At 44.4% G+C, this 15,030-nt stretch overlaps 1 protein-coding gene across 3 annotated transcripts in view; it reads right to left on the bottom strand.

Moving 5' to 3' along the window:
- SRPX (sushi repeat containing protein X-linked) overlaps positions 1-13,270 on the bottom strand; it is a 52,142-nt gene extending 38,872 nt beyond the window's left edge. Inside the window, exon 1 of one of the 3 annotated variants that reach the window (XM_065070350.1) lies at positions 12,870-13,270. In XM_065070350.1, coding sequence (XP_064926422.1) covers positions 12,870-12,939 — 70 coding nt within the window. In that variant the 5' untranslated portion in view covers positions 12,940-13,270. Of the gene's footprint in view, positions 1-9,453; positions 9,558-12,869 lie in introns of those variants that run through there. The other 2 variants (XM_065070340.1, XM_021286548.2) reach the window with 2 other exon arrangements.
- Positions 13,271-15,030: the final 1,760 nt, after the last annotated feature.

Here is a 15,030-nt window from a genome sequence, read left to right as displayed (position 1 = left end):
GGAGCTTGTCACGGGGCTGGAGCACTCTCATCGCAGGTGGCTGAGAACTAAAAGCCCCAACGAGATACAATCTTGTATGAGCACAGAGAAGTGGTAGAGCCACCATCCCTGGAGGTGTTTAAAAGGCTTTTAGACGAGGTTCTTAGGGACATGGTTTAGTGCTAGAGTTAGGTTATGGTTAGACTCAATGATCCTGAGGGTCTTTTCCACCCAAAATGATTCTACAATTCTAACTTGTCAGCTACTTTGCATTGCACAGCCTGCCAAGCCATCGTCCTCCCCTGCTCACACACAGTCTCTCCCTGTGATGGCAGGGATTCCTCACAGCTCCGTCCACAGTGGAAACCAGAAGTGATTAAGAATTAAACAGGAAGGTTTTAAAAGTACTGTTTGGGGAAATATAACCCAAACCAGAAACTGCTGCATCAGCTCTCACAAGGGCTTGGGAGAAGTGTGATAAGGAGAATTTGCAGTTTATTCAACAGTTCTGGTATGCAGGGCTTTCCAGTTGAAGTTTATTTAAATTGTGCAATAACTACTCTGTGCAGCCATGAGGTCTTATTAATGTCTTCCATTTGCACATTTCTGTTGCTGTTTGTCAGTCCCCCTTATCACAGTGTCTTCACCCAAGAAAGAACTTTTTGAAGGTCACAGCTTCCTGTGAACTGGAACCCTGAAAACCATTAATAATGCATGAATTTATTTTCATGTGTCACTCACTACACTTTTTTTTCTGTTCCCTGTCACGCCTTCTCATTGTCTTCGTTCAATAAAGAATAGCTTTGTTAAAGGCAGAAGAGTAAAGAGAGAACGGGGTTGTGCTTTAGTGACAACATTCACCTGCTGCAAAGAAATCAAATCCCATTTTCATTGTGAGGGGCTTACAAATATGGAAATATTTTATAACTCAAATGGAGGAATTATTTTCAATTCCTTTGGACCGCTCTGTTTTGGCAAACTGGTTTACTCTTCAACAGGGAAATCAGTTATAAATCACTCATATTATCTTTCTGATGAGTTACAAGTTGTATTTTATTACAAACACAATATATGTGGTTTTTAATGTATGTTATAGCTAAAATGTCTGCGTCGATTTATGTGTATATCACATATTAAAGATTTCTCTACAAACTGACAGACAAAAATGTTGCAAAAAGATGATTTTGGATAAGAATGAACCAAAAAAAACTTCCAGGTCTGCAGTGCATGTGCTGCATTGTTATTGGTATCTAAGAGGTCTGAAATGCCTTGCAGCCATCTAAAGATATAGCTCAGTGTTCTTGGTTTTGACATTCAGTTGGAGAGAGGCACAGAATTCCCAATTGGAAGTACTTCTCTTAAAAATAGAGCCAAAAACCCATCCAGGAGTTTGTATTTTCTGAAAAGATGACAAGCTGTCAGCCAGTTAACCACTGCAAACTTCTAGTGTGCTGATGAAAAGGACAAAAAGATACTGATGATAGACCGACCATGTTGCTGGCATTTATACAAACGTTGCCTTCCCTTATTACAGAACTACTCAGAATTTGATGCATTTTACTGGAAATTTCCTTAAACTCTAAGTAAAAGCAAGTTTACAGTTACAGCTACCTCCCATTTTCTCCTAGGCACGTATTTTCTATCTCATTACAATAAACCTCAACTACCAATGAGAAACTCAAAATGTGGTTCCTGATACCTACTGAAATGGAAACACAGCCAGCAAGTGTAGCAGAAACAGTAATGAGGGCAATGGAAAGAATGGCCAGTAGAACATACCAGGTATGCCCAGAACCACAACCATGCACAGGTCACCCCTTTTCAGCCTTAAAGAGACCCAAGAGCAACCTGTAGCAGGCAGTTCCAAAACTAAATATGCCCACACAGTTTCCCTTAACATGATCCATTGACCATGCAAAAGCACTTGCTCCTTATATGAATGCTTTCAGTCAAAGCTCTCCAGACAAACCATTTTACAAAGGGGATGCAGACACAGGCTAACCAGTTGCCTTCATCATGTGACAAAATGAAATCAGTGGTAGGAAGCTGAAGCAAACTACTTCTCAGATGCCTTCACAAAAAACACCTTCATCAAGTCAGCCCTTTTTACCTTACTACAGTAATAAGAAAAATCCCCTTTTAGTACCAAGTAGCCTTCTGAGGAACTCACATCCATTCCTTTCCCTGAAAAGTAAAGAATGGGAAAGACCTTTTTATTATTTGTTGCGCTGGTGGGGTTTTTTGTTGTTTTTGTTGGGGTTTGTTTTGTTTTTATTTAAACATTTCACTGCCACTGTAACTCAGCATAGGAATATTGTTTCTGGTATCTGCTTCTGAGCAGCTTAGAACAGTGAACCTCTGCGAGCCAACATGTTTTTAATCTTCTAGAACAGCTGGATAGAGGCATGTTAATTTTGGCCTGTTTTACTTAAAAGTGACACAATATAACTAGAGAGCCACAATGGATGGATTCAAGACGGGCAGATCTGCATCAAGTAGTTATTTTTAAGTCCATTGCCCTAAAGTTAACAGCTCTAAAGAAAAGTGCAACTGGCGTAGAACAATAACTTTGAAGCAGGAGCTGGAAGCAGCATCTCCCCCCATCTGGCCAGTCAGTGCCAGGAAGCCTGACAAAGACCTCTGAGGGACACCAGGATGGACCACAGACACTAGCAAGTTAAAACTCTGATGGTACAGCCTAAAAAGAGACAGACTTTTCTACGTGACTCATGTTGCCAGGCCACACTGGTTAAGTGTAGGCTTTGGGTAAACCATGCAGCTTGACAAGGCACTGCTGGAGAAGCCTGAATACATGACTACTTTCAAACTGCAATGCTATTCTTAGTGGATATATGTACGACACGTCTAAATCCAGTGCCCTAAATGGCAATGGCATTTCCTGAAAAGAACAAGAAGAGGGCGAGAAGTAAGGAAGAATAAAATCAGATGTCTTCAATCACACTACTCAAATTGTAAGAAAACCTGTCTATTCAGAGTTGTGACAAATTTTACATGACTAGAAAAAAGTGGCTTCTTTCTGTAACACCACCGTAGTAATTTCAAAACCTTCAAAACAACCTTTCCTTATGACACAAACTTTTAAATGATCCAAATGGAGTATTCTCAGATGTGTATTTTAACCCACTGTAAGATGTGGAGCAAAAGATAGCAGTAACATAAAATGTATTGTTATGTGTTTTCCTGTGAAGCCACAGAAGTTTCCTCTGTGCCTCCCTGAAGGACACAGCTGCATGTCACAATTCAAAGACTGTACAAATCAAAGACACAGATACACACATGTAGATATTTACTCACCAGTTTCAAACAAACGAATGCAATCAAGAATCTGTATGACATGCATCTTACATGTTTTTGTTGGGGAAGGGGGGGTCCCCCTTGAAAATAGCTCATAATGACCCATCTCACAAAAGCAACCCAGAATATGGATCACTTTAAACATTCTCATCTCTTTTTGAGCTCTGCGCACTGAGCAAACCTGGTTTCTCACATCAGCTAACCTAAACCCCACTGAAGTCAGCTGTTCTCAGACGATGACACAGTTTCATTGAACAAGTAAAAAGCGTGAAGTTAAACAAAAACCGTATCTGCTCAAACTACAAAATCCTTTGCCAAAAAATGCCCGAGTGGCCCCAGCTTGAGTTGCAGCGGCTGGGGTTGTTTCCCTCTCCCAGCCCGCCATCTGCCCGGCACCCTGCCAGGGAGGACAGCAGCTCTCCCAGCTGCTGAGCGCACCAGGGCACTAAGGACCCGCAGAAGGTCAGCTGGAAGAGACAGCACCATCCGAAGCAATGAAATGGGTCCAACCCTTGGTGCTTATTTCACACCAAACAGCAGGAGAGAATAAAGGAAGACATCCTAGATAAATCTATGTGAGCCATGTCCAAATGTGGCCTCGCCAGTGGCGGCTTGCCACAACACGCTGCAAGATCATGCATGAAGCCACCACGCTGCAAGATCATGCATGAAGCCACCACGTTACTCACACCGGGGGCAGTCAGGAAACCTGGGCAGCCTACCTCGAAGTCAAGAACTAAGTTAAAAAAACATCTGATGAGGAGTAGCTGGGGGAACTGGGGCTGTTCAGCCTGGAGAAAAGGAGGCTGAGGGGAGACCTCATCACTGTCTACAACGACCTGAAAGGAGGTTGTAGCATGGGGGGTGTTGGTCTCTTCTCCTGAGTAGCAAGTGACAGGACAAGAGGAAATGGCCTCAGGTTGCACTAGGGGAGGTTCAGATTGGATATTAGGAAAAATTTCCTCACAGAACGGGTTGTTGGGCATTGGAGCAGGCTGCCCAGGGAAGCAGTGGAATCACCATCCCTGGAGGTGTTTAAAAGGCATTTAGGCGAGGTTCTTAGAGACATGATTTAGTGCTAGAGTTAAGTTATGGTTGGACTCTATGATCCCAAACGTGGGAACGGCAGGATGTACAGTCCCAGCAAAAGGGCCTTTGGACAGGTTATACAGAAGTATGTTTTTTACGAGTGTAAGAAGTGATAGCCCAGGCCAGTGGGAATGATATCTTGGGTCATAAAACTGCCCCCATATGTATGATGTGTGAATGTTGGGCCTGGACATGTGAATGAGCAGGTCGTAACGCCGCCCACAAGATATGCATGGGAACATGACTGAAAACAGTCACGAGTGTGGTGTGTTTGGGATAGCAGTTTTCAAAAAAACATCCTGTCTAACCTCTTAGTCCAGGTCCGTGTCTGTAAACCTATAAATTGAGAATTGTTAATAAAAGTCAGCTCTGCCTGGCTCTGTTTTCACTGCTAAAAAAACCTCTGTGTCTGTGCCCTTCTGTCTGCATCTATATGCGTTGTCCCTGATCGCCGCACTGAAGGTCTCTTCCAACCAAAATGATTATATGATTCTTTAAGCAGGAGAGTAGAAGAGTTGAGAACTGCTGCCCGGGTGAGAGAAGATGGGACGCTTCCAGCCATGCAAAACAGGAACAAGAGTAGGTTTGGGAGAAAGCCATTTGGAAATCTCTCCCGTTCTGCAGACATGGCTGGGAGTTCTGGCCATGGCCTGGACCTGGACCCTACTGCGTTAGCACCTGAACAAATATAGATGGATGCAAGGGATCCTGCCCCAGGTCTCACAGGCCAAGAGTCAGGCAGCAGGGGTGGGCAGGAGGAAGTCCAGGACATCCAGGGAGAGAATAATGAGTCCACCCTGATGGGCAAAACCAGGCCATGGCTGCCTAATGTTTCCTAGAAGGAAAGCTTAACTCCCAAAATTAACAAAAAAAAGAGATACTGCTGAGAAGGATATGAAGGAACACGAAAGAGCTGCTTTTGCAAGGCAGCATCTGCTAAGCGCTAGACAAGAAATCATAAAAATAGCACTAAAAATAAAAATCAGGAGTTGGTGAAGAAAGCCAGGCAGCCAAACTGGGGAACTGCAGCACTGCCAGTCCAGTGACTTCTGTTGAGGAAACAAGTGAAAATCCATGAGCAACACTTTCTCCCCAGAGAAGCTTTTTAGCAGAAAACTTTAACAGCAGTCCAGCACCAAGGTATTTTGACAGACTCACCTTGGCGTGCTGCTAGCAGGCTCTTAACATGCTCCCATGCTAAACACGTTCTCCCTCCATATTCACAGAACCATATCAGAGAATGTAATTTCAGACATTTCTCTCAGGAAAAATCCCTGCAGCTGCCAAGAAACACTAGCTAGAGATAACAATAAGTGAGGAAGGATTTCTTATCCTGATGTTACACTTGAGAGAGCTTTACTTTGCATATAACTACTCCTTCCACATTTCTGTGCATTACGTACATGGCAAAGACACCATTTATCTCCTCAAGCACAACAAAATCTTGTCGAGATTGTTCAGGCAAACCAAGGGAAGATACAGGAGCTCAGTTTTGCCAGTATTTATTAACTTGAGGAAATTTAATTTATTTCCATGGGTATCTCAAGAAATACAAAAATCCTTTCTCTCTTCGTGTAAAGATATGCCAAATGACTGGTTGAAGTGGTTTTAAACTCTGGCAGAGCTCTTAAGTGGCTATTTCAAGTTACAGGAAAGATCAGAATCGTTAAAGTTAAGGCCTATAATTTGGAGCCTCTTTCAAGGTACTGCAGCTTAAATTTTCAGTTTGAACAGTCTTAACAGTGCTCCTTTAAATACAATCAATAGCTAGAAACAGTGGCAGAGAACTGCTGGCCAGCCAGCAATGTCCTGTATGCTGTTCATTTACCACACTAAAAAATGTAAGTGAATGCCTTGTGAAACAAACAGACCCCAGCACAGTGTAGTCTTTAACACGTACCATAACTTGAAAAAGTGAATAAATAAACCCAACACAAAAAACACAACCATTTCAGAAGCAGAAAAATTAGCCAAGTATTTAGAGGAACATGTAATTTGTTAACCCAGTTGGAGAACAAACATTTGTACTCTCAGAAGCTTCACGGAAGTATCACAAAATACACAAAGATACCATAGTGTATATATTACGATTTCGTGAAGCATCAGATTGCTGATAAACTGTTCAAACAAAAGATTAGTAGTGTGAGGGGGGTGGAGGCAGGGAGGGACGGGAGCACTGGTGTTGGCTTCTTCATTCCTCTCCACTCAATTCACACTAGTAGGCTGTCGACCCATGTCTTGGGAACAGATTCTCCCAACGAAGAAGGTCTTGGGACCTTTACACTACCCAACCTCACATATGGCAGCATAGTACAGGTCTCAAGAGTTACAACCATTGGATTACTATATAAAAATTTAAATATATTTTATACACCTTACAAGCTATCAGAGAACCTAGTTAGTGCCTCACCCATTATTTCAGTGATTCCTCCAAGATGACCTGCCTGCGGTAACTGAATTGAAAGGAATTTCAACATGGAGTCAAAAAATGCAAGAATTCAGGATTCACAATTTGCATCTTTGCAGCACATCCATGCAAATGATGTTCCTCACACACTCTCTGGCATTCAGTTAATTATGGTTTATCAACAGTGCATCAAAGACATCTGACAGTGTGGGCTGATGTCCACAACCTTCTCCAAACTTGATTTTTCCTAGACGCAGCAGTATCTAAGTAGTAGACTTTTTACGAAGGCATCTCCAATGGGTAAAAGCAAGGAAGAACAATTTAAGTATAAGCAACTTGCATAAGGTTATACATCAAATACATAAGGAGCCCCAATTTTCAAACCAGTGGTTTATTCAAGTGAATCATTATACAACAGAATGCCAAATCTTGTTCCCTGCACCTTCACCAGCCACAGATTTCTATCAATTGATACCCATTCCATTCATATCACTGAAGTCAGAGAAAAAAATGTATTCCAGTAGTGTTAATTTACAACTACTTATTTCAACTGTCTGAGAGATTAGGGGACTACAGTAAAACACACCTCAACGTCAACATTTCCAAACTGGTTTTAGAGCCAATGCTTTTGATAACCCACGTTATAAGCTCATTCACAATTTTCACAGACACCTGTTACTGATGGCAGTCTGAAGTGCAAGTTTTCATAAACACTGCATTGACACACTGTAGATGTCCGGGAAGCCTGTGTCACAGGTGTCACCATTTACTGGTGCAGAGGACTAACAACAAAAGGGATATAGCAGCCTGCAGGCATGAGGAATAACTGCTACTGACTGCTCTACTGCACCTCCTGTACCAATTCCAATGCTTGCCTATACTTAACTACACAAGCCGTGATATGCCATTAGCCTTCCTGTGCTCTGTGGCAAGGTCTATTTCACTGTGAGAAAAATGAAAATTGAGCAACTCGTCAAAAGCTCCCCTCAGAAAATTTTCTTAATTTCACTCTTTCTTTATGTGATCTCACCCTGGAGATTTCAGTTGCTCCAAAGTCCCCAGGTGTTGCTACAGAGTGAGCAGTCTGAGCAGGCCCAGCATGGAGGATGCGATGACATGATTACTTAAGGACTACTCGGAAAGAAATGTTGTGCTTTGATAATGCTTAATGCCTTGAGGAGTCTTCAGGAGGGAATTACTACAGCTCATAATGATGGCCCACTTCATATGAGAAAATATGAAAGTAGCGTCAAGGGATAAGTTAACATTATTGATTGATATAAACATGACATATCTGTTGCATCTGAGGTCAGCTGAGAACATAATTTCTATTGGGCTCCTCTGCTGCTGGAAGTCTTTTTCATTTGCCTTTGACACAGTCCCCCACAACATCATTCTCTCTAAATTGAAAAGGTATGGAGCCAATGGGTGGACTGTTCAGCAGACGAGGCACTGGCTGGATGGTCGCATCCACAATGTCTGGATGGACACCTGTAACAAGTGTTGTCCCTCAGGGGTCCATACTGGGACCAGTACTGTTTAATATCTTCATGAATGACATGGGCACTGGGATCGAGTGCACCCTCAGCACGTTTGTGGAAGACATCAAGCTGAGTAGTGCAGCTGACACACCTGAGGGATGGGATGCCATCCAGAGGAACCCAGACAAGCTCAAGAAATGTGCCCATGTGAACCTCTTGAGATTCAACAAGGCCAAGTGCAAGGTCCTTCACTTGCGTAGGGGCAACCCCTGGTATCAATACAGGTTGGGGGATGAAAGGATTGAGAGCAGCCCTGCAGAGAAGGATTTGGGGGTACTGGTGGATGAAAGATTGGACCTGAGCTGGCAATGTGTGCTTCCAGCCCAGAAGGCCAATCGTATCTTGGGCTGCATCAAAAGCAGCGTGGCCAGCAGATGGAGGGAGGTCATTCTGCCCCTGTGCTCTGCTCTGATGAGACCCCACCTGGAGTCCTGTGTCCAGCTCTGGAGCCTCAGTACAGAAAGACATCGACCTGCTGGAGAGGGTCCAGACGAGGCCACCAAGGTGATCGAAGGGCTGGAACAGCTCTGCTGTGAGAACAGGCTGAGAGAGTTGGGGTTGTTCAGCCTGGAGAAGAGAAGGCTCCAGGGAGACCTTATTGTGGCCTTTCAGTACTTAAAAGGGGCCTATAAGAAAGATGGGGACAGTCATTTTAGGAAGGCCTGTTATGATTAGACAAGGGGTGATGGTTTTAAACTAGAAGAGGGGAGATTCAGGCTGGCCATAAGGAAGGAAGGAATATTTTACAATAAGAGTGATGAAACACTGGCACAGGTTGCCCAGAAAGGTGGTAGATGCCCCATCCCTGGAGACATTCCAGGCCAGGCTGGACAGGGCTCTGAGGAACCTGATCTAGTTGAAGATGTCCCTGCTCATGGCAGGGGTTTGGACTGGATGAGCTTTGAAGGTCCCTTCCAGCCAAAAGTATTCTACAATTCTATGATTCATGCACAATCACCCAGCTAACTGGAACTTATTTAGAGGGAGCAGAACTCTTTGGACAAAGATATGCCTTAGGACATACTTATCTGCTTGTATTTTGCATGCACTTCTCTGCAAACTGTCACCTAAGATTAATAGGCAGACAGCAAACTGTATTTAAAAAAACAAAACAAAACAAACCTCTCAGCTGACACAATGGGCCCCTCCCTTGGCAATGCAGAACACCAGCTGCTCGGGGGCCTGGAGACTGTTTCTTGACCATTTTGCAGCTTGGTCTGATGGAAAGGAGCTATAAGTGGGAATCAAGATATAAATTGCTATGTCATATTTTATTAAAGCCTGCCACATGACTCTAAGCAATCTTAAATATATACTTCCTTCCGTTTTGTCTTCCCGTCCTTTTTCTATCTACCATATAAACTCAACTGGGCAAGTACTGTCTCTCTCTGAACAGCTGCAGCGCTGAGAAGTCTCACCCACAGATTCACCCCTTGCTCTACAATGAAACTTCAAGAAGAGCTACCCTTTCCACAACCAGACTTCCATCTACTCATATTTAATCCATATATATATAGGCTTACAAACATACCACACACATAGAGTTTTTCACTTAAATAATTCTCGTACAGGTTTTGAAAATACTGCTATAACATCACAGTGTCTTTAACTGATTTTAAGGGCACCCCTTTTGAGGTTTACAGTCCCTTCACACCAATATCCTATTCCAATGCACAGGTTTTTTTAATGCAGTATAACCACTTCCAATTAATTTCATCACAGATTAGCTTTTCCTTTCATCTGTCTAATAAAACTGCCAAGACACAACAGCTTTACACCATGCAGTGCCACCTGATTTAATGTCCACGTACCCGAAACACTGATCAAGTGATTTCCATATGTATATATGTTTCGATATACTGCTGTACCCTCACCCAGCACCACTGGATGGTCAGCAGTGTCTGCTCGAGCCCAGCAGGTTAAGCATCTACACTGTTTTTTCACAGCTCATAAAAACAGAAAAAGAGAGATGGGAGGAGCTCTGAGGAAAAGCAGAAACAACCACCTGATGAGAAAGAGTCACTGAAGAGCTCAAAGGTCATATCTTCCTATTTATTCCTTTGGCAAAAGGTTTTAAGGTTGGTTTAACTTCCAAAAGGTGAATTTCTAAAACATTCATGAACAGCAAATGGACTTTTCGCTGAGCAGTTCCATCAGAGAGGTTTCATCAGTGCATCACGGGCTTTGAATGGAACAACATAAAAAGACCACGGGCATCCTTTCAAGATTTGAAATTACAGTTACAGGTAATACAGCAGCCGCTTCAAATGCCTGCAAGTATTTTAAGAACTTTAAGTATTCAGGTAGTTTTTAATCAACTTCCTAAGGCCAACAAGATAGTTAATTCAACGACATTTTCACAGACAGAATCCTGTCTTGATTTTTACTGCCTGCCATGAAATATTGATCACAGAACTCTGTTTACAGCATGTAAATTATTTATATTTAGTGTGGTGTTCACCCATCTCTGGGTTATGAAAAACAAATGTTCTACACTAAAAGCTTCAGTGTCACCAAATTACTCAAGAGCTGATCAGACTATTTCTGATGTTTAGATAACAATCTACTACTGAAAAATAAGCACATTGTATGAATCCAAAATAGATTGTTTGACTTTGCCTACAAAATAGCCAAATGTCAACTTCAAGAGGCCACATGCACATGCATGCTCTAGAGGTTTTTGAACAAGTCTATTTTAGTTTACTTAATGGTATTCTGGACCTAATGTGCACAGTTACATACCAACATAGTATCATTTAAGAAAATACCTATTTCATACTGAGAGTATTGAAAGAATATCACATTTTCTCTATTGAAAAACAAACAAAAGAAATGCAACACTGACTTTATACAAGGGTTTACAAATACAGCTGCTGATGATTTAAGCTCTTTGGAGACTTTGACACTAAGAATAAGAGGAAAGCTGAACTTTCAAATGAGCAAAAGCTGAAACAATCAGGCTATTGTTTGAAGATTACATGCAAAAAAAATGGATTTTTGAGATTGAAGAAGTTACGTTTGGCCTTTTAGGAAGAAAAAGGAGGACAGGATATTAGCATCCTCTGCAAACTAACTGAAGACTAACATTCACATGAACCGCAAAGTAAAGCATTCAGCCATCTTCCTAAGAAAATAAAGAGAGTTTGGCAGTACAACAGTCCTCAGAGAAATGCCAGGACAGAAACCTCTGTTGTCTTTGTTGATTTAGCAACTGATGTGTCCAATACCTTAGTGTTTTGTAAAGAAAGAACATAAACATTGAAGCACGCCAACAAAAATAAGAAAAGCTAACTTCAACTCACAAATACCATCATTATGCTGCTCTATACCTCTCCATGAGCAGAGCTACGGCTTAAGTAGCGATGGCGCCTAGATACAAAAAAACAGGTATCACCAAATGGAGATTCCCCAGTTGCACAGCTGTGAATTGTATTAGAAACCTCTCTCACCTGTTCATTGACTCTTCACTGTCAACCCACAGTAATGCACCTTAATTTGAAGCAATGCCCACTTACCCTGAAGGCTCTGTTCTGACCACAAATTTTCACGGCCTACACCTGTTAAACCACCACTGCATGCCAGCTCACACGGGCTTTACTTGCAACGTCCACCAAGTCAGCAAAGTTCAAACTGACGAGATGCAGCTACTTCGAAAGAACAGGCAGACCTACACACAGATTTCCTTTTGCTATGGAAAGGGGCCTAAATTTGAGCTTATTTCAAATTTTGCTAAAGCAAATGCAAATAATTAGAAGTGAAATGGCATAAGCATACACTTTTTTTTTTTTTAATTCCTAGAAGCCTAAGAACTGAGCCAGATTTACCCTTTCAATTTTCACATTCAAAACTGAGATTAGCTTTCTGCATGCGAACTTACACACAGGCAACAAAAACTGGTGAAAGACTTTTATGTGTTAAGGTCCTGTAGCCAGGGTTGGTAGATCAGACATGGACTCGCCCTCCCCTCTACAATTAAGGGCAACACAGAGTCTCTATTCCACTTAAGCAGCTTTGAGTAGGTGCCTTCCCCTTTCTCAGTCTTCTGTAAGTTTGCCAGGATAACAGCATGGAAATACAAATATGATGCCCAATGTGAAAAATGCGATGGGCTGCCCCCAACCCGCACGCCGCATGTTTGAACCCAAAACAGATAAAAAGTTTTAATCGCGCCTAACAACCCACGGCTCTAAGCAGAGGATGAGGCTTCATTGGAGCTGACGGCCCTCCCGGGACGCGCCAAGGAAAGGACAAGGCGGAGGGCGAAACAAAGCGCCTTTGGCAGGCAACGAGCTGCAAAGGGTCCCCCCCGCACCCGAGGCTCCCCGCCTGGATGCCCCTCCGTGCTGCCGGGGCATCGCGGCGCTCCCACCCCACCGCCCCGGGCCGAGACGCGGCGGCGGGCGGGCAGGGTCCCCCTGCCCGGCGGGAGGAGGCGGCTCCGTCACCGCCGCGCTCCCCGCTCCCCGCCGCGCCTCCAACGGCTGCCCCGCCGCAGGGGGATCCCCGGCCCCCGCCGCCCCTTTCCGTCCCTTCCCTACCCTCGTACGCCAGGCTGGGGCAGGAGCCCAGGGCGAGCAGGGCGGCGAGGCGCAGCCAGCAGCTCCCCATGCTGCGCGGCGGCGGCCCTTCCCGGCTGCGGGCTGCGCGGCAAAGGGGCAGGCGGAGGAGGAGGAGTGGGACGGAGACATTCTCCGAGCGGGCTCCCGGGCGCCGCAGGAGACTCCTCCTCCTGATCCCGCCACCGCCGGGGCAGGCCGCCCCACTTCTCTTTGGCCGGGCGGGAAGGGGCTCGGGCGTTTGGGAGGGACACTGCCCTCCCCACCCATCCCCCGGGGCTCCGGCGGCGGTGTGCCCCGCGGTTGCCCCCCAAGGGCGGCGGCACAGCTCGCCTCCGACGTGGCCTCCGGGAATCGCCCCGTAGTGCCCTGGCCCGGTCGGAGGTGAGATCCCCTAGCCGGTGCCGTGTGTCCGGACCTGCTGCACCCTCCCGACCTCCAGCAGGGCACCGAGCCGGTCGGGATAGTGTCCCTGCTAAGGCTGGGAGGGAACCGGTCCAGGCTGAGCCTTTGCTGCTGTTGGGGCTCCGCTTGAGCAGGGAGGGTGTGATGGGGGGAAGAACTGTGTGCGCCCCGCTCCCTTTTCTGGCAAGTTGGGACACTGCCAGAAGCCCGCTGGTGCCAGCCCACATCCCAGCCAGGGTGGAAGCAGCTGCCAGCGAAGGCCTGGAGAGTTTTGCACGCTGCAGGGCAGAGAAATGGGCTGTATCTTTACAGATTAACTGCTCCGCTTGCTCAGCAATTTGCAGATGGCCAGCCTTAAATGTTCAAAAATCATGAGTCAGATCCTCAAGTCCTGAGATGAAGAAAAGTTTCAAGTCTTCACATTTCCCATTAACTTTTTGTGCTGCTAGGGTGTTGCGGGGTCACGTTTTCGGGCTGTCTTCCATAACCACAAGGACAAGAGCCTTCCAGATGAAAGCAAATTCCCCGGTCACTCCTAGCCTTGTGGAAACAAGAGCTTCAGGCAGAGCATCCAATATTCCAGTACTTTTGAGATTTGAGATCTGTCAGCCCTGCAGCTTGACTACAGCTAGACTTGGAAATATATAAATATATATAGATAGATAATCTATATATGTGTATATATACACATTTCCCCCCCCACACACTTTCTGCCATTAGAGGTAGCATCTAATGTGCACTTGGTGAAGGTGCAGGAAGGCACTGTCCATTTCTAGCGTGTTGCCCGTGAAGAGCTGGGGCAGTAAGGGGAAGAGATCCCAAGGGAGTTCCTAAGGTCCCGCCTGCACACTGCAGTATTTGCAATGAAGCAGAGAAACAGGGCAGTACCACCTGCACAGTAAAGGAATATTTCTTTAAAAATATGAGACACCAATTTTCACGGACAGGACAGTCATTTCAAAGGTAAATGTTAGTTTGGAAACTGGGGAAGAAGAGGCACTAGTTTTGCCTACTTTTGAGGCTGGCTATACCAAAGTGGTCTAAGAAAGAGATTGGGTCTTGCTACCAATTAGAATAAAAATCTGGGTGGGCACTATGTTTTGGAGCTTTCTCCAGAACCTTTTCTTATAATCAGAGTTTTCATTTGGATGAGGCCTTGGTATCCAATTACTTTGTTTTTTAAAAAAAAGAGTAACAAAACAGTGTTATCATCTGAGCCACTGCCATTAGCCTAAGGAAAGATTAGATGTCCGTGTGAGGATAGATTAAAAAGACCAACATTGCTCTGTTTGAAAGTAGAAGAATAAGGGAAAAGGAATACTTTAGGCTATTATTATTGGCACAGATATCATAGGAAAGATTAAACTAAAAGGTTAGAAATCTGTAATAACCAGTGATGATCTCTGTAGTTTATCAGTGCTGCAAGGCTTTGGTAGAAGTTCAGCACGTGAATGTGCTGGAACAATAGAGGTACCTGAAGCAGATTTCATGGGTCAGGTGTCTCCCTCTTGCTTTCTCTTTGTGTGTGTCCTTTTAATTGCCCATTTCCAAGACAGTGGCCTTCCTTTAGACATTCTTCCTAAGAATATAAGGTCTGTACTAGTATGATAGCATTGTACAAGCAGCTGCTGTCTGCAAAAGGCTGTGCTGCGAGTCACAGCTCAAATTCTGATGGAAGTGGGAGCATGAGTAGCAGAGTGAACATATCCTACGGGCACTGTTTGAAGTTAGCCTTGGA

Source organism: Columba livia, chromosome 1 (genome assembly GCF_036013475.1).
Source record: "Columba livia isolate bColLiv1 breed racing homer chromosome 1, bColLiv1.pat.W.v2, whole genome shotgun sequence".
NCBI lineage: Eukaryota > Metazoa > Chordata > Aves > Columbiformes > Columbidae > Columba > Columba livia.
Note: the sequence above shows the minus strand (reverse complement) of the source record. Positions and strands in the feature narration are given on the sequence as shown.